Below are 19385 nucleotides of genomic sequence, written 5' to 3' on the forward strand. Positions count from 1 at the left end.
GCGCGTGCTGGCGCTGAGTGTTCCATCCGCGTGCTTCGCGGTCTGCGGAGGGGCTCCTCCTCGCGCTCCAGCGGGCGTTCCCCCCTCCTTCTTCTGCTCCCTTCATACCAGACGAAGGGGCGGAAACGACACATTTCGCCGTGGAGAAGGTAGCGGCTCTGTGTTTCGACAACAAACCGACACAAACGTTATTACCGTAAATCTGCGATAGCCGTAGCTGTTTCATTTCGGCTCGGGCGGAAGTTTTAAAACAAACCGATTACACTGTAAGTCATCGGTGAGTTCCATTTTTTCCCCCTCCTCCTTCCAAACGTGCTCTAACGCTGGATTGTGCATGAGGCTAACGTTAGCTAGCTGGAAGGTTTATTTTAAGTCAGTATTAAAAAGACACCTGCTCAGGAGACTAGCTCCGTATACTGTGCGGTTATTCGCTGTGTTTACATCCGCCAGGCATCCCTGAGCCGTTACATTAGTTGCTACCACGAATGCAATATGGAGGAATCGCCAGCTAGTTGCACACTGTGGGTCCCTGCAAGGCTTTTGTCGTGCGCTCTTTTCTTCTGCCTCTCGCTCTCTGCTAACGTTAAAAATAATCCCTTCTACACTCAGCACAGAGGAGTATTTTACATCCCGACGACGCCCCTTTTCCCCCAAAGTAGTCCGGTTTCTTTTTTAATTAGTCCCTCCACGCTGCTGCTCAGCCGCCGCCAGGTGTTGCAAATCTCACGTTGTTGATGCTGGCTGCTACATGCACGGCCATAGATGCCTCCCTGCTCTGTCTCCGCTTTATTATTAATCAACTAAATTATGAATAAAGCCAGAAATGTTGGAATCGACATACTGGGAGGATGCACACTCATTTTTTTGTTGAACCTAGAATAAAATGAATAACACATATGGTCAAATCTATTGTTCTTTAATAGCTGGGCAGCCTGTTCTCATGAAGCACACATGAAACAAATTCAATGGGATTATTTTAATCAATGGGAAATGAAAAATGTGGAACCAATAACAAAAACATCACAATTTTAGTACTCTGAATTCTTTGAGGCATGAGTAAGATCTGACAGATCAGCTTTGCAGAATGAACCGTTACTTTCTTAGTTTCCACCATAAATTTGATGTACCTCATCCCTGAGGTGAAAAACCTTTAACACTCTTTGCTCAGTGGCAGGTTGCACACGTTATCATTACCAAAACCTTTCATCATGGATTAAGAAGAAGTCCCAAATCTGAGCATACACCTGTGCAATTACTGTTGAGTCAATGACTGCCACCTCCTCTTGTTCTCCACCTGTCCTGCAACCCCCATACCATGAATGAGTGGGGATATTTGCTTGTTTTCTTCAGGCAAAGGTTCCAGCATCACCTTCTCGACCAGCCCAGATTCATCCCTGAACATCACTTTCATCCAATAATCCACCACCCATGATTGTTTTTTTTTTTATTAGCCCACTCTGAGCTTGTTTTATTTTCCTGTATGGAAATCCCATTTCAATCAGTCCCTCTCTTCCACTTCTGTCACAAACATTAAATACTTTTTCTCCTTTTTTTGCTTTTTGCTGTGCATTTCTATCATGAGTTTTCTGTTTGAATGATCCAAATTGTAGAGACAACTGAGAACAACCAATTTAGTCAGACTCCCTCTTTAAGCTTATTAGGGTCACACTTCACCATCAACAGCTTTTGCAGACTTTTGCATATGTACATTTATTATGGTTATGGTACTTGAGCTGGAAAAAAAAATGCAATTTATTAAGGTAATGAAGCCCAAATATCAGAGATTTGTTTATTTGCTGCAAAGTGAGAAAAGGGGGGAAAAAAAGCTGAATGAACATCCTCCAAGTGTGGTGATTCCATCATTTTTGCCGGGGCTTCTATATGCAATTGTCTTAGTTTGCACTCGGCAGAAGCACATGGAAATACCATTCTGTGAGCTTATATCATGTCATATAAGGTTATAAATCATGGGTAACATGAGGCAATGTAGATTAGACAATCACTTCTTTGACAGAAAAGCTCTTAAACCTTTAAAAAAATACCACAATCATAGGCTGATTGTAATAATCAGCATTGCCTCTCATGCTTCTCGTCATTGAATCCCATTCTCCAATGCTGTTTTTTTCCAACATGCAACAATCTTGGCGTTGACCAGGCACCTGCGGGTCCCCAGGTCTACCTGATGAGTATGAGCCTGACTACAGAACCCTCTAACGATGGTCCCACTGTTACAGAAGGTTTTAAACATCATTATTTCCTAACATAAATTTCTCTGTTTCGCTTGTCGTTGTGCGATTAAGGTGTGTGTCAAGAAATGAATTGTGTACGTGACTCGATAAGTGTTTGTGGTGCCATTTGAACTCGGCAGACACATGTCACAATCAAATGTCAGCGTCTTTAACTCTGCGTGCAGTAAGAGTTCTCAGTTTCAAGCCACTGAGGCATCTGGGGCCACAGATGTGTTCACATTTCCCCTGTTTGTAAACCGACAGAGAGCAAAATGACTTCGGCTGAGAAGAAGGACAAGAAGGCAGATGAAGTGGCCGAGGAAGAAGAAGAGGAGGAAGAATATGTGGTGGAAAAGGTTCTGAATCGACGGGTGGTGAAAGGCAGAGTAGAGTACCTTCTTAAGTGGAAAGGCTTCTCTGAGTAAGTGTTTAAAAAATTAATTCATGGGTCACTGGTTGGCTCATGTCAGCTCATTCACACTTTTATCTTCACCTGACATCCCAGATTTGCCTAACAAGCGCCCAGTGAAAGATGCACTTCTAAACATGAGCTATGCAAAAATTAAGGTTCCTCCTGTTGGTTTTCTGTAAAAGGTTTTTAATGTTTTTCTAGCATCATTAAAGGTTTCGAGTATCTGGTACTATGGCAGCTCGGTCTGCTGCTTTTCTGCTTGTTTTATTTTTTGCTTCATTTTTGCTCCAGCTGTGTCTGTGCTGCACTTAAACCTCAGGTGGGGCTCAAGAAGCTCCACCCACACACAGTGACAGGGAACCAGGTGAGGCAAAGATAATATTCAGATCTAACAGGTGTTTTTAATGGAGGTAGAGTCATATGTGCCTCAAAGTTTGAATGAATATATTTGTTTCAAAGATTCGTCTGTGGTGTGGGAACGTGAACTCTAAGGAGCCAGATGTTGACTTTGAAAACAGCTGCTATAAGAGTTAGATGTCATTACACGCAGCTTAAAATCAAATCATTCTGAGTCACCCTTCATTTTTTAAATATTTTTCTTCCAAGTCTTCAGCGGCAGTTCTCCAGGCTGCCTGAAGGTTTCCTCAAAGTTTTTCTTTGGACATTGGCTGCTTTTTCACTCATTTTCAGTCCAGTCCTTGTAGCTGACTGTTATCAGAGGAATGCTTGTTTTGTAAGATACTTAACACTCACCTTTGAATCATTTAAGCAAAAAAAACCAAACAAACAAAAAAAAAAGGCACCTAACTCAATGAATGAATCATTATATTTACACATAGCAGATGATTTAGCAAAGATCTTATAAACCAATTTTAAATTGTATGTTGATGCACTTTTTTATTAGAAGCCTGTCAAATCATTTGTTCCAATTTCTTTAGTTAAATCTAAAATAAAAAAAATAAATTAAAAAATAAAAAAAAGCCAAAGAAAACACAGTTTGATTCGCATTAGTGTTTTTGCACCAACAAAGAGATTTCCAAAGAACTATTAGCCAGAAAATTGGCATATCTGGGTGGGTCCTTAAAAAAAGTCTGATCTGATCGGTCGGCTGTTCTCTGATGCCTCCTATGAAATAGTCCCAGTCAAGAAACCATTCTTAAGGAAGGGAAGCAGGCTGACATACCAAAATACTCTAAAACTGGACTGAAAATCAGTGGTAACAGGTGTTGTGGAGTGATGAATCCAAAAATTGAAATTTTTGGTTCCAATTGATGTCAGTATGAACGGATAAGTCTCTACAGCCATCTGTAAAACACGGTGGAGGCTCAGTCATGGTGTAAGGCTGCATTTGAGTCACTGATGTTGGGAGTTTTGTCAAAATATCTGGAATCAATATCTGCCCCCCCAAAAAAACAATGATGCCAAAAACACAGAAAATACCTGGATTAAAAATGGACTGGCCTCCCCAGAGCCAGTGTGTAAGGGAAAGTTATTGTATAGCTTGCGGTCATCTCAACAGAGAAAGAAAGAAAAGGCAGCCAACATCCAAAGAAGAGCTTTGAACGTCCCTCAAGAAGCCAGAAAACTATTCCTGAAGACTACTTAAAGAAATTATAAGATTAAGTGAGTTCAGGCTGTGCGGGAAGAATATAGGAATCATACACATTCTGTTTCTGCCTTATAAACTATTTCCATATATGTCCATTCATGCTTCACTAAGTCACTGCAACCATTTTCATATCAAAATACAGATAACTAAGGGGGTGATATGGTACTGTATTTTATTAAGTTATTTAGTTACTGTTATTTTACCAGGAGGTCCCACTCAGCTCAAAATCTCTCAGGGGTACCACAGGAATGAAGGAAAAACATATCACTACTATTTATAGGCAGCTCAATGTTGTGATTCCACTAAACTTTTATACAGAGACAGGAAAAAGAAAGTATCTTTGCAAAAAGTGAGAAAAACCTCATGACTCAATGTGTTGATGTTACCTGACTCCAGTGATACTCAGCTGTACTCTGGAAGCAGTTTTCCCATGATGATAGTGGAGAATATTGTGACTGTAAACATCACAAGCAACTAAAATTAGGAGTTAAATCATATTTTTGTGTATTTAAATCTACAGTGAAGATAACACGTGGGAACCAGAAGAAAACCTGGACTGTCCAGATTTGATTGCAGAGTTCCTGCAGTCCCAGAAATCAGCACATGATGGAAAAAGGAAGGCAGCCGGAGAAGCAGAAGGAGACGACAGTAAATCAAAGAAGAAGAAAGATGATGTGAGTCCCAATTTTTCCATGAGTCTCATTTAATGCTAAGTTACCTGAAGAATACACTTCACTGTTAAGAAAAAATGAAAGGAATACTTAATCTGATATACCAAAAAAGTCAGGATGTTGTGTAAAATGTAAATAAAAACTCAATGCTGCCATAAAATTCAAAACAAGCTAATTGTTTTTTGTCTTTTGTGTTCTGTTGTCAATAAAATACAGGTTTGTGAGATTTGAAAATTAATGTGTTCCGTTTTTATTTACATTTTACACAACATACCAACTTTTTAGGAATTTGTTTCTAATTTCTTGAGAACAAAATGATACGAAAACAGTGTAAACTAAAATCACCAGTCCTTTGATGACTGGATTCGTTCCTGTATGCATTCCCAACGACATCTGGGTATTCTTCTTCACCTCCTCCTAGACCTGAATCATCAGTCTGTGGTGCTGTTTGGCCCCATCTGATGTACCAATAGTATCCCAGAGGTTCTCTGTTGGATTCAGGTCAGAACACGAGGGGCTTTCCGTAGCTTCAATGCCTTCAATGTTTAGGACCATGAGGCTGGGCAGGAAAAACCCAGGGCTCCCTGCACCAGCTTAAGGTCTGAAATCAGATGTGAGGATTTCATTCCGGTACCTTTAACCCAGAAGTCCCCCCCTATGATCATCACTGACCCACTTCTCAAGGCTCTCACGTCTATCACACATGCTCAGTGTGAACCTCTTCATTTTATCTGTGAAGAGAGCAGAGTGCCAGTTGTGGACCTGCCAGTTCTAATGTGTTTTACTTGTGAAAACCAGTCGAGCTGCAGAGTGCTGGGCTGTGAGTTAGGTCAGAGCCGTGTACATGAGTAACCAGCTGGAGGTTGTTTTGTAGGGCTCTGGCAGTGTTCCCCCTGTTCCTCCTCGACCAAAGGAGCAGATACCCGTCTTGCTGCTGGATTGACAACCTTCGTGTAGCGGCTCATCTGCTGGTATCTCCTCCACACTGATGAGAGACTGTGCTGGGAGACACAGCAAACCTATCAGAACCATTTGCTGTATTATCAGCAGACGACGCACACTCGGTAGAGAAGAGCTGTAGTTAGAACCCAGGACCTACCAGAAATGTCTTTGTCTCCGATTTGAGGGTTTTTCTGTGGGCATCCTGTATTAGGATGGATTTAAGTTTTATTTTGTTTCTTGATCCTCAGACAGAGAAGTTAAGGGGCTTTGCTCGAGGTCTGGATCCAGAAAGGATTATTGGGGCCACAGATTCCACAGGAGAACTCATGTTCCTCATGAAATGGTGTGTAAGCGCTGCCCCACACGTTGGGGAATTCAAATGTGCCATTAAATGCGTTTCTGTGGTAGGCTAAATGACTTTTTCCTTTGCCCTTTTTAAAGGAAAAATTCAGATGAGGCGGACCTTGTGCCGGCGAAAGAGGCCAACGTCAAGTGTCCGCAAGTGGTCATCTCTTTCTACGAAGAACGGCTCACCTGGCACTCGTACCCCTCCGAAGACGAGAAGAAGGATGAGAAAAACTAGCACAGGGCGAAGGGGCAGGGGGAGAAGAAATGTAGTTTTGAACTTCAGTGTACTTTCCATGAGGGAGGGGAGGGGAGGCGAAGAAGGGGGATGGGCCAGAGACAAGCAAGACATCCTGGACTCATTAGTCTTCTTGGCGTAGTATCACTCATTCGATTCTACTTTTATCCAGATCAAATCTCCGTGTAAATATCCTTCAGATTTGCTTGACAAAAACCAGCTCAAACAAAGCAGTGTTAATTTTCCCTTCACCAGGCTTTCGATGTCCTTTCCACATCTGGCTCATCTTGCTATGACATCGTATCAGTGAGGTGATGTTTTCATTTCTTTCGCGTGCCATTGTTTTTACTCTGTTCATCAGCGCTCTCCAGGGCCAAAACTGTGTTCATCTTAGGCGTTTCCTTAGCATCCGTATTGATGTACGGTTATGAACAACTTCTGTAATATTTTATTCTTTGGTAATCTTTGTAGTGTTTGTCACGTCTTGCTTGTCGCTTTTGGAGAATAAACCACTTTTTGTTACAGTGGTGTCGTGTCACTTTCAATTTTAAGATAATTATCATCTTCATATTCTGGTTAATTTATCAGACTGACTAAAAATGTGGTTGTAGTTCAAGGTAACATGTCTGTCTGTAGTTTAGATGCCTCAATTTTTCTGATTTTCTTTATCACATGCAGGTTAAAAGTCACTGTAGAGACAAAAAGTTGGATTTCATTTCAATAAATGCCATGATGTAATACTGAGACCATCAGAACAGAGCAGGAAGTCAAACAGTGTTTCTGCTGTCTGGATAGCCTGGTTACTCCAACATAAACTTGTCAGTGCGCCCCAGGGTGGCTGTGGCTACAATGTAGCTTGCCATCACCAGTGTGTGAATGTGTGTGTGAATGGGTGAATGACTAAATGTAGTGTAAAGCGCTTTGGGGTCCTTGGGGACTAAGTGCTATACAAATACAGGCCATTTACCATTTACCATAAACTATTGTTCGAGGTATAATAACTGACTTAAAGGGGACCGATTAGGGTTTTCCTTATTTTCTGGCATATATATTTGCATGACAAGCATAAAATTGCTGGTTTGATTTCAGCCGGAGACACAAATCCCCTTTGGGGTTGAATAAGGAAGGGCATCCGGTGTAAAACATGCTGTGGCGACCCCTTGTGACGAGGAAGCAGCTGAAAGTAAACATTGACCGACTTTTAAACAAGTGTGAGATCTCAAAGGTAAGCGTGTGCACGAAACTCAGCACCATTTCAGGCAGTTTAGTTTTATGATGTCAAAGAGTAAATATTTCTAATCTGATCATCTCAGGCACATTAGCAGTCCCACCCAGCTGCTGTTCGAACAGGGCACGTTAAGATACAAAACCAAACTTGTAATACAAGTACATGGAAATGTTGAGGTAATCTGTCAGCTCTACAGAAGCATAAAGAAAGAACAATTGCACAGTTATTTATAAGATCTTAGGCAAGGCAAAGTAGGTGATTTACATTCCTACCTCACCTATTGCTCTGGGTAGTACCCGAAAGAATGAGATTGCAGATACAAGGAGCCAAAATGAGTTTCGTCTGGAGGGTGTCTGGGCTCAGCATTACACATCAGGAGAGGGGCTCAGAGCAGAGCCAGTGCTCGACACTAAAGGAGCCAGCTGGAGTGGTTCGAGTATCTGACCATGCCTCTTGGATGCATCCCAGGTGAGGTGTTTCAGGCATGCCCTACAGGGAGGACACGCTGGTGAATGATATCTCTCAAGAACACCTCGGTATCTCCCCCCAGAAGAGCTGCAGGAGTTGCCTGAATTATTGATGTTTTGACATGCCACAAAACTTGTTTGCAAGCAGCTGCCAGTCAGTAAAAAAACAAGGTGGCTTAAAGGGAGGGGATGACCTGAGGGGCCGGTCAGTATTAGATAAATAGGGATTATTTTGAGCTGTGGATCAAGCAAAGTTACTCTAAAAGAAACCAAAAATAATAGAAAAAAAAGGAAGCTGGAAATAAACCTGAGCGGTCCACTTTAAGTGTAGAACTGCCCCCTTGTTATATTGTCAGGTTGTTCACGGTCAAGGTATCTAGTGCCTTCGCTGACTGGAAGCCTGAAACATGGACAACTAGAACACAAGAGTCACAGGTGAAAATAAAAACACTTTATTAATCAATAAAAACAATTCTTGATTGCCAGCAAATACCTCAAAACGGAGGGAACTACATCCAAACTCAAAGCAGAGGGTGTGACCGTTAATGGAGACGTTTTTAAACAGACTACATAAAATCATAACAAACACAAACATGAAAATATTTACAGAACAAGACAGACAAAAAAAGTGCACTAAGTAGTAGCAGTACTAAGTAGTTGGTGTTACACTGAAGTGAATGTTAACCAGAGGTTCATGCCTGAATATCACATTTAATGAGGACATTTCTCCGTTCAAAATTGTTTTTTTTGGACATCATCTTAATGTTGCGAGTTCTGTTCAGCCTCTTGGAAAAAGATCTAGCCTATCTCCTATCTCAGCTGGCACAACGGACCTATTTTATTTTATTTTTTTAAGAAGGTGATATAACACATGTACTGACAAACTTCATTCAAATAGACAAGTAATAGCACTTCTACTTTGAGAACATTTTTTTTTTAATCCCACCTCTCTTCGGTTCTCAAAACCCATAAAAGTGACAGAAACGTTAAATAAAGGCATTCAGATCAAAGTGGCCACGGCACGCGTTGTCATTTCACACATTCGAGTTGCTTTTGCGTTATCACTCGCATGGCTCGCTCTGTTATAAACACAAAAACTTGATTGAAGCCAACACTTTGGCCTTACAGCAGTTTATTAAAAAAAATCCTCAAGTGGTTTTTCGTACAGTCACAACGGCGTACCAGGGTCATTCAAAGTAAAACAAAATCTACAGGGCGAGGAGAATCAGGCAACTCGATTTAAACTGCAATTTTATAGAGAACCCTAAAAAATTTCCAAGAAAAAAAATTGGCAAATATGAGTAGAAACTGAATAGAAATTCGCAGGGTTTTTTTTGTTTTGTTTTTTAGTCAAGCAACCATATCTAACCAAAAAAAATTTGTTTTCTTGTTACAACTTTATGTTTTTGAATTGATCTTTTTTTTTTGTTACACAATTTCCTTTTTTCTTTGTGAATTTACGTATTCTTTTCTCATTCATTTGCAACTAGTTTTCTTTGAAATTTGCACTTTTTTTCTTGTAAATTGTCCGTTTTTTCTCATAAATGTGTCTTTTTTACAACAGACTTTTTAGTTATTTATTTTTTTTTAACTGTGAATTTACATTTAATTTTCTTGATAATTTTCCACCAATTTTCTGCAATTTGTAGTATTTTAATGTAAATTTCCATTTTTTTCCTCATGAATTTGCCCGTTTTGTTTTCCTAAAATATCTCTTTCGATTGTAAATTTTCTCCTAATTCTTTTTCTCTTAAATTTTTCAGGTCTTCTTTCCATAAATTTGCCAGATTGTTTCTTGTTTCTGGTTTCGAAATAATAAACAGGTTTTTTTCTCCTCAATTTGAGATTAAAGCAAAACAATTCTGAGAAAATAAACAAACAAATGAACAACAACAACAAAATCTCAATTTTTTTGTCTCAGGCCTTCACCCCAGCTTCGCCAAGCTTTTTAAATTGTTTTCTCCCTTGACTGGCCCTAATACACTGTTGTATTTAACATTTGGCGCGTATGTTACTTGAAAGGGAAGTTGCTACACCCCAGCGTCAACTGAGCCTGCCTTCTGTTAATGCTAAAAATGGGGCATCCAAGAAAACTGAATGACTCAAGACTGCCTGGAGTTGGTTTTAATAATGCACTACTCTCCGGAGCTCCTGGCCCATCACGGTTATCTTGAATTCTTCCTTCAATTACAGGCTCAGAATTTAGAATTCAACAAAAAGGGTGTAGGCGTCTATGTAAAGCTGATGTGGCTAGACCTATAACCTTGCTTATACTACAGATTATGAACAGTTAATAAGAGCCTTCCTAAACGCAGCTCCCGTATTTAAACCTGCAGCGAAGGAATAGCGACAGACACGGCAAAATGCATATAGCCAAGCCTTTTAAAGACAAATTACAGTGCTATGTATAATTTATAAGGAAGTCGATACATTTTGCAATGCAGCGTGCCTCCTCCCTAAATCTGCTCCTCTTCAAAGACTTCACTTCCAGGCCTCTTTCACCAGTGGCCAGCATGAGAACGCTCTCAGCCTCCCACTCTTCTCATCTCAACATCCACCTTCCACACATCAAACCCGATCTATTTATGGCCTTCTAAACTTAGATGCCACCTGACTCGAAAACTGGAACCTACAGAATTAGAGTGCAGTGTTGGAGCATTTAAGATGTATACAGATCACGTGATGTGCACCAAATACAACCTTTGGTTAGTATAGGTGTTAATTGGCATCCTAAAATAATGGACTTCCTTTTGGCCTTTGGTATCTAAACTCACAAGCATCGATGCATTTCTTTGCAACTTAAAAGCCTCAGTGACTATGAAAAATCACCAAAAGTCTCCAGGGTGGGATGTGATCTGATAGTCCTTTAAAACCTTCGGTGCATAGGTATTCCAAACATGGTGTTCTTGTACTCCCACCAGTCCCTTCTTTCACCCTGCGAAACTCCTCCATCCTCAGTGGTTTGGTGCAAAAGGATCAAGAGCAGCTAATTTTTTTTCTTCTTCCTAATAGCTCGTTTTATGTCCTTTTATATCCCTCTTCTCCTCGTCTAAATAATTAAATCTCAGTACTCAAACGAAGAGCTACTTCTGCGTCAAAGTTGTTTCCAGGAACAAAAATCGTAGGAACAGAATGAAACGGGAGAAACTAATGCAGGAAGAGTAGTCAACAATGCCATTTTTCTACTCACCACAATCTTCTTAAAGGAAATAAGGACATCTCTCTCGTGTCTGCAGAAATCTTTCTTACTGACTTAGCAAAGTTATAGAATAAACAGCAGTTTGTGCTCCCTCACTTCTTTTTGTCCTTCTGTTTTTTCTCTGGCTTTCGGTTCTGCTCAGCGGTCGTCACGCCGCGGGGCATGATGAGCACGCTGCCGTCGGCGCTGTACTGCAGCGAGTACTCGCTGGGAGGATAGGGCCGGCCCTCCTCGTCCCGCAGCTGAGTGAACACCTCTTGGTACAGGCTTTGCATCTTCTGCTTCATTTGCCGAATGGAGCGAATGAATTCCATCTTCTCCTTCAGCAGGCGGGCCTTGTCGCGCCTCAGATCTTGGACGCCCTGCTCCAGCTTTATGATGGTGTCCAGCTTGCGTTTGCGGCAGTTCTGGGCTGCCATCTTGTTCTTCCCGCGCCTGCGGATGTCACGGATGAGGGCCAGCTGGGCTTCGCTCAGGTGGTGCTTGGCTAGCAGCTCGTTGAACTCTTCCACAGGCAGGTTGATGATCTTGTCGTTGGAGAAGGGGATTTTCATGGCCCGGGCTCTGCGCTCGTCGCGGCTTGAGTGCTTGTCGAGCAGGTCCTGAGGAGGCTGAGGCTTTGAGTTCTGTTTGTCACGGACAGTCTTCTTCCCGACCGAAATGGGAAGCTCTGGGTGCTCGGAGAAGGCAGAGGAAAGCGGAAGGTTGTAGGTATGATTATGGCTGATGCTGTCAAGTTGAGGGAGAGTGTGGAACTGGGAGGGGTCCTGATAGCTCATACGGCAGAGCTTGCTATATTCAGGCTGGTAACCTCCAACAGCTCCTTCCTCCGTCTCTACAGTGGCCACCTCAGAGTCAGTGCTGTAGCCCACAGCTCCTTCCTCCGAGAAAGTGGCAGACGTTGAAGAGGAGGAAGCTGCAGACGAGCAGGAGGTTTCTGAGCTGCTTGGGGAGGCAGGGCTATGGCTGGAGTCCAGGGAAAGACCAGAATCTGAGTCAAGCTCATCCTCCAACTGGGAGGCCTGGGCCTGACTGAAGCCCTCCTCCATGGCAAGGTCCAACAGGCTGATTTCGTCAAGCATCGACTCCTCCAGCAGGGTGCTGAAAGGATCGGGGAGGACAGGGGTGGAAGTAACGTTGTTACTGGAACTGTTCACGTGTGGAGGGAGAAAGATCCCAGTTAGGTTGGTGGCTCCGAATGTGGAGTTGATGTTAGTGGAGTTGCTGGAGGAGGGTCTGAGTGTGACGGTTCTTGGGGCAATGCTTGCCGAGTCCAGCTGAGGGTTAAAAATCTGGGGGAAGTCTTGGCTGCAGCTGGGGAGGGAAGCCTGATGAAGGCTGACATCCTGGTTTATTGGCGTCGAGCGAGTAGACAGTTCAAAGTTTCCCGCAGTGTTTGACTCAGTTGTCCCACTTATGGCGCTTACGCTGCTTGAATTGGTGTGGAGAGAAGTGTTGTTCACTTCCATTGCCTTAAAAAAAGAGAAAAACGCATTATTTTAAAATCATGTTAAATAATTTCAGTATTTTGAATTTAATGTAGATCTTAAAGTGTCTGGTCTTACAAAACTTCACAAGCAATCATGAGGACAAAACAAAACCATCTTACTTGTAGCTCCATGATGGCCATGATGTCTTGCCACTGCTGCTCTAGGTCTAACTGTGGTTCTGCTGAGGGCAGCTGTAGCACCAGTGGGAGGCCCTGAGATGTAGAAGGAACTTCCTCATTGGAAATGGCAATTTCTGGGCTGACAACCGGGGCTGGAAACTGATTAAAAATATCACATAAACTTGATTTTACATTATATGTAGCTTATTGTGCCATTTTCTCCAACTTAAAATATGAGATTGTAGGTCTGATTTATCTTTCTGATCTATGCACTAAAGTAAGAACTGCTCAACTTTTGAGAAAGATGGAGTGCATCTTATCTCACCAGTCAAATCCAAAGCATCCTATTTGGGAAGCTCTAGCCTGCCTTGAATTGCTGCTTCCTCCACCCCAACTCCTCACACTTGTCAATATCATATTTCCTTTTCCTGATGGCTGGTCTGTTCTGTTCCCTAGTTAGTGGTTTCTGGTGCTGCTCTCACTGTCTTAGGCTTTCCGCACATGTATGTGGGAGGGAGGGGAAGGAGCGATACCACCAAAAAATAAAATATGTGGCCATGACAATTTCAACAGCAGATTTTTCTTTGTTACCTCAGTTTCTTCTCCAAAAGGGAATGTGGCCTCCAACAGCCTCAAGCATTCTTGTAGAGACAGTGAAGTCTGTGTGCCGAGACCTGGGAGCTGGTAACACCGAAAAAAAAAAGAAAGGTAATAATCTTAAAGTGTTTTCACAAGAGAAGCTCTTATATTTTATTTGTCCAGACAAAGTGGCTTTTTTTGTACACACATGAAGAAGTTCATATATATGAATTGGTATGGGGGATTGGTGCCTAAAATGGAATAACTATCCAGGGTATAAAGCAGGGCTTCCCTCACCAAAGACATTCCTAGTTGACAAGTAGTTGCCATTTTAGGCCAGCAGTTCTTAAACTGTGGGGCACACAACCAGGAAAAAAAAATATGGAGTAAAACTTAGTTAATTGAAGGTCGGCTTTTTACTGCATATTCAAAACTCTGGTGCTCACCAAAGTGGCTGCGGCCATCAGAGGAAAATCACCAGGACGATATAAAAAAATATCTGATAAAAATATTTTTAACCAGCTTTTTTTTACATCGGTTTTAACTGGGGCTTCTGAAATGCCGGAAAAAAAAAAGTTTGAGAACCACTGTTTTAGGTAATTTGTTAACTCTTTGTTACATCTTTTTAATTCACTTACATATATGCTTTTTGGGGGGGGGCATCAAAAAATGATTTTTTAAAATTAATTAATTAATTAATTGATTTTTTACTTCCAGGTAGGAGAAGAAAATCTAATCAACACTTACATTACACAGAAATACAGCAGCGAAGTTTAAAAGAAAAATATACATTTTACAAAAACACGTGCACCCAGCCGGGAGAGCTCCTAATCTAAGAGTGGTCCATTGTGGCTAACATTAGGCTACATGCACGTTTAAACTGTAAATCGGTGCTTGAGATTAACAACTGATTTACATGAGAGGTTTCCAGGCACATTCTTGAGGTCATCCTTTACCGTCTTTAAATGATATCACACTTTGGATTTATAGCCCAAAAACTATGCAAATGATTCTGTCAGTTTGTGAGCGAGTCACCATTTCCTGTAGAGTTTAAAGGTTTTATTTTTTTATGCAGCCAATCAACCAACTCAAACCCGATCATGTCTTCTAAGTCACTAACTTTGCTAATAGAAATCAAGACATTGCTTTCTTAATAGTGCACGACCAGTGCTTGTGATTGTTTCACATCACAAGCAAACTCCAGCAGATTCTGCTTGGAAGCAGACCGAGACCCTCCTTTTTAGAGGGCTCTTCGTCTTTGGGCTTTCACACCCTGCCCATACTAGCGCAAACAATTGAAGGCTGAAAGCATCAGTCGTTCTGTCAATGCAGCTCAGGGGTGTCCAACAAAAATGTCTCATTAAAAACCCCAATGTGGGGGTTTAAATTATTATTATTATTTTGTTGTTGTTGAAAAGACAGAAATTTGTGACTTTTCACTGTATTTTTCTCTTTAAGGAAACATCACCTCATTAAAGTCTGAACTGTTAACCTGAGGCAGAGGTCTGAGTAATCGTAATTTTTACAACCTTCTTACTAACAAAGAAATCACCCATAGCATACAATACTAAACCCCCCAAAAAGTACTGGATAAACAAAAACAAAAAAACAAAAAACCAACCCAACAGGTGGTTTTTTTTGGTTTTGTTTTACTATTACTTTCATTATATATCAGAGTGTGTGTGTGTGTGTGTGTGTGTGTGTTTGGGGGTGGGGGGGATTTCTGTGAATTAACAGAAAATTTCTGTTTTATTTTACAGGAGTCCAGGAAACGAGCTGTCAATACTTTTTCTGTAATTTTACCATGCTGCCAGTTTCCTTTGATTTACTGCAGCAGCATTTCTTTGTAATGTGGAAAAACAGACAGAGTCAGAAATGCACTTACTTTTCTAAATACATCTCGATCTGCTCATAATTGGTTTAAAAAAATCCCCAACCCCTTCTTTTAAGTCTAGCTGCTGAAATTTTAAGGCCTAAACAGACAAATTCCTGTAATCTCTCATTTGTTTCGTGGACTATTAATGCAGTTAGTTAATACTCTGTGTATTTGTCAAGTCAATCCACAGATAATGTATCTAATTAATATTTAACACATATTTCTTTTGTTTTTGATTTCGTTATGGGTTCATATAAACCCCGTGCTTGACATTATGTGTGTCTATGCACTTGTACTTTTATGATGGGTAACATGAGCTTGTGATTCTGAACTGCCTCTGGTTCGCTGGAAAATTCTCTTGGATGTGAAGCCTTAAAATAAATGCAACACAGTCATGTGCGTCTCTGTGAAATGAACTTCTACCTTAATCTAACTGCAACGGCTTGATGTGCTTTATATTACCAGCAAGTGTGACTCAACAACGAGATGATGCTATTACATACATGCTGAGCAATTTTGATTGTGAGCACAAATTTTTAAACTTGCTATATCTTGGTCAAATGCAGCAAACTAGGTGGAAAGTCTGAGCAGAGAAAATTATCTTTTTATCACCAGTGTACAGCTCCTATTTTTAAGTTTCCTTTTTATGTCTTAAAAGGCAGGCGTCCGACTAAAAACAACAGCATATAATGAAAGGCTTGGTGTTAACAAACCTGCTCAGGAATGCTCTCTCCAGTCTCTCCGTCCACTGGTGGAGCCCCTTGTAAGTTCACGCCATTTCTCCAGCTTTCTTGTTCCTCATTCCTGTCTTTGTTCTCCTGTGGGCTGGGCTTCTCCTCCTCGTTTTCCTTCTGACGGTTGCTGTAGTTAAAAACTTCTCTTCCTGCACCAAGATCAATGTCCTGTCGCCATAGGATGTCAATCAAGTCAATGTCCTGAAAAAACACAGAGCAACCATTGAAAAATGGCCCTGTATAGAGAGGAAAGGTACTTTAATAGCCACATACTGACTAGCAACATATTTGGAATGTGCATGGCTAAAAATATGACCTAATATATGATAAATTGTCACTTTTTATTAAACCTTTTATATAGGCCGTTTTCATTTGAGAGTGGATGTAACACAAATCAGATGATGTAACCGTGACATAAACACTTGGGCACGGTAGTTATCATGTGATCAGAAAGAAGTCTTGCTTTATTGCAATCCAATAATGACTGTGAACTCGATCTCCACAGTGTCAATATGGCCATTGTGTGTCTGGGATACTTCACATAATAGTTAATGTGAGAAATAACAACACATAATCAAAAAACGTAAAACAGACAAACCAAAAAATTGTATAGTTATCATGTCTTTCGTTCCATTTTAAGGTAAGGAAGTAAACTTCGGGGGGGGGGGGGGGGGGGGGGGGGTCGCCACGCATTTCAAAGTTGGAGAATGTTAAATGTGGCCAGAACCACAGCTGTATTAAATGTGACTCAACTGGTTGGACTAAAAATATCTCACACTGATAAAAGTCCTAGGGTGGAGGCTGTTTATTATTAGTCACCATAAAGCTATGTTTTTTGAAACAGAATTTACTTTTTTGTATTTATTTTTAGTGAAAACAGATACTAAATACTGGATTTATTAATAAATACATATATACAATGTTTTCAGGCAACAAAAAAGCATTTTTTTCCTCTCTTCTTTCTTCTTCTATAGTTTTTTTTTTTTACTTTGCTAGGTTAGACTACTCTTAAATCTGCTATTCACAACATAAACACACATTCACACCATATATATATGATTTCATATGGCCTATATGTATCATAGTTACTTTAATTATTTAAACTATTTTGCTATATGCTGTGTTTAATTTTTGGCTTCCGTAACAAACAAATTTTCTCATTTGCTGAGAAAATTGTATCTTTTAACATAACTCAAATCCATAAATTCTGCTAAATGGAGAGCGTCTACGTTCTGATTGATGCTCTCCCGGTGGAAACATACCTCTTTTGTGAGATCATCATTGCCATCCCTGTTGCCCTGCTCCTGGTTGCACTCGGGGGCCACAGCTCCCAGGCTGCTGTCCGCTGTGTTCAGACTGTATGTGGATTCAGGCGCTCCACTTCCTCCCCTCATGGCCGGGGTAGCGTCAGGGTTGTTAACGTCCTCTAGGCCGGCCCCATTGTCCAGGGTGATGCTGGGGCTGGACTGGCTGCTGGCGGACACCACAGTATCAGAGTCACGATGCACTAGCCAGGTGTTGAGCTCGGTACTGGGCACGAAGAGGCGATCCAGCTGGCGCACCTGGTTTAGCAGCCGTCTAGTGGTGAAGAAATGATCGAGGTCCACACTTTTTGGATGGATGCCATAGCCGTCCAGCGTGTTGCGCAGGTTGTGAAACTGTGTCTGGGTGTAGGCTGAGCTAGGCCCCAGGATGATCTCTCTCAGTGGGGGCAGCTGATTGTTTAGGTAGGTGTCAACGTCCACCCGCACCCCAAAGAGACTCAGAAGGATGGTGAACTGAATCAGGCCCTCTGTGAAGTACTTTTTCAGGTAAAGCATTTCTTTACAAAGGAACAAAAGGTGAAAGTAAAAAACAAAAACAAAAAGGGGGCCAACTTTCTTGGATCAATAGTTCTCCACTACCACTAAAAGACTGAGATAGATACATGAACATAAAAACCGGTTAAATACAGCAAAAGGGGGGAGGGTTGTCAACAGGATTATCTAAGTCAAAAAGCTGTACAGGATCCAAGATGAGGTTTTCACTTTTTTTAGAGAGTCCAGTTTAAAGTCAAAGCTCTGCTCTTCAAAAGAGTGTCATCTTCCCATTCCTGGCAAAAGTGAGAAATAAATATGTGTTAATGCTCATTTGCAATAAAGTTAAACATTACAATACATTCAGCCCTGAAGCACGCCAAGCCTTACCCACCTACCTACATTTGCATTAGGCACATGTTAATGAAAACAGGACTTGCGAGCCCATTGCAACCACTCCATCCTCTAAAGACTAAATAAGTGATGTCGGTTCGCAACGCGCAATGCCTCCTCATTGCCGGACATTCAGCAGGCAAGAAATGGTGAAGACAGAGCTCCAGGCATCACCCCACCCTTGACAGGACAACTACTTCGTGTGGGTGCTGCTGAAGGTGAATGAGGGAGTCCAGAAAGCTCGCTGGGCTGCTAGCATACGCACCAATGTTAGGTGGATGGCACGGTCCCTCCCTCCTTTCGTCCTTACGACGTTAGCTGTTAGCTGCCCTGTCTCTTAAAATCCGGCTATCGCTACTACGCATTACCTTATTACACAAGACAAAGTAGCTGTGATGTGTTTTATCCACTTACCCTTAAAAAATGACAGCTTTCTCTGTTTATATTTTAATTTTAGGACTGCCTACTTCCGCTGTAGCTAGCATCAACAATCTCCCTAGCAACAAGTGGTGAAAAGATGATTGACAGAAAGTACAGCCATTCACATGCTTTGGGCGCAGCGACGACACATGACTCCAGTAACTCCCGACCAACAAGAATAGGGCAAGGGCGGGGTTGACAGAAAATGCCCAACTACTATTGGAACTCAAAACGTACACTGTGCTAGCCTTATGAGCTAGTTTTCTGCTAACTACCTAAACAATTCAGTTAGTTTTAAAAGTAACGTAAACAAGATACACCACTATATTCATTGCCCTCCCATAAACATCACTTTTATTAATTTACGTGTCTGCTAACGTTAGCTTGCGCCGTAAGTCAATGCGGTTTCGCCGCACAGTATTAGTTATTTAATTTAAAACCTTTTGATTGTAATACTTACGCATGAAGATTTTGCAAGTGTGCCTTCATGCCTCAAAGTCAGCTTAGAACAGTAACAAGTCCTTTTTCATTAAAATTTCCACAGTGATGCCAGATACAGCACTCTCCAGCCTTTCCTCATTGAATGGCCCACCATGACTTGCAAAATTGCTAGCTGGCCCGGCTAGCCTAGCAGCGTCG

General features: G+C 41.4%; 2 protein-coding genes across 9 annotated transcripts; one reads left to right on the plus strand and one right to left on the minus strand.

Moving 5' to 3' along the window:
• cbx1b (chromobox homolog 1b (HP1 beta homolog Drosophila)) lies at positions 1–6969 on the plus strand. Of its 4 annotated transcripts, none has more exons than XM_003448652.5 (6): positions 1–149; positions 2156–2237; positions 2493–2649; positions 4770–4923; positions 6111–6205; positions 6304–6969. In XM_003448652.5, exons 2-6 carry the CDS (start codon positions 2183–2185, stop codon positions 6443–6445), a joined length of 603 nt encoding a protein of 200 aa, XP_003448700.1. In that variant the 5' UTR covers positions 1–149; positions 2156–2182; the 3' UTR covers positions 6446–6969. The 4 variants fall into 4 exon arrangements, with proteins under 4 accessions (XP_003448700.1, XP_025765615.1, XP_005453815.1 ...); XM_005453758.4 differs by having other exon boundaries at positions 41–266; XM_005453757.4 differs by having other exon boundaries at positions 42–277.
• Positions 6970–8576: 1607 nt separating this feature from the next.
• nfe2l1b (nfe2 like bZIP transcription factor 1b) lies at positions 8577–19361 on the minus strand. Of its 5 annotated transcripts, none has more exons than XM_003448654.5 (6): positions 19207–19361; positions 17400–18229; positions 16117–16338; positions 13540–13629; positions 12949–13107; positions 8577–12811 (listed from the first exon to the last, which is right to left on the minus strand). In XM_003448654.5, the coding sequence occupies exons 2-6, from the start codon at positions 17955–17957 to the stop codon at positions 11432–11434; spliced, it is 2409 nt and encodes an 802-aa protein (XP_003448702.1). In that variant the 5' UTR covers positions 17958–18229; positions 19207–19361; the 3' UTR covers positions 8577–11431. The 5 variants fall into 5 exon arrangements, with proteins under 5 accessions (XP_003448702.1, XP_005453816.1, XP_005453818.1 ...); XM_005453759.4 differs by lacking the exon at positions 19207–19361 and adding an exon at positions 18741–18872; XM_005453761.1 differs by lacking the exon at positions 19207–19361 and adding an exon at positions 18592–18733.
• Between the last annotated feature and the right edge of the window lie 24 nt (positions 19362–19385).

This window comes from Oreochromis niloticus, linkage group LG8 (genome assembly GCF_001858045.2).
Source record: "Oreochromis niloticus isolate F11D_XX linkage group LG8, O_niloticus_UMD_NMBU, whole genome shotgun sequence".
Taxonomy (NCBI): domain Eukaryota; kingdom Metazoa; phylum Chordata; class Actinopteri; order Cichliformes; family Cichlidae; genus Oreochromis; species Oreochromis niloticus.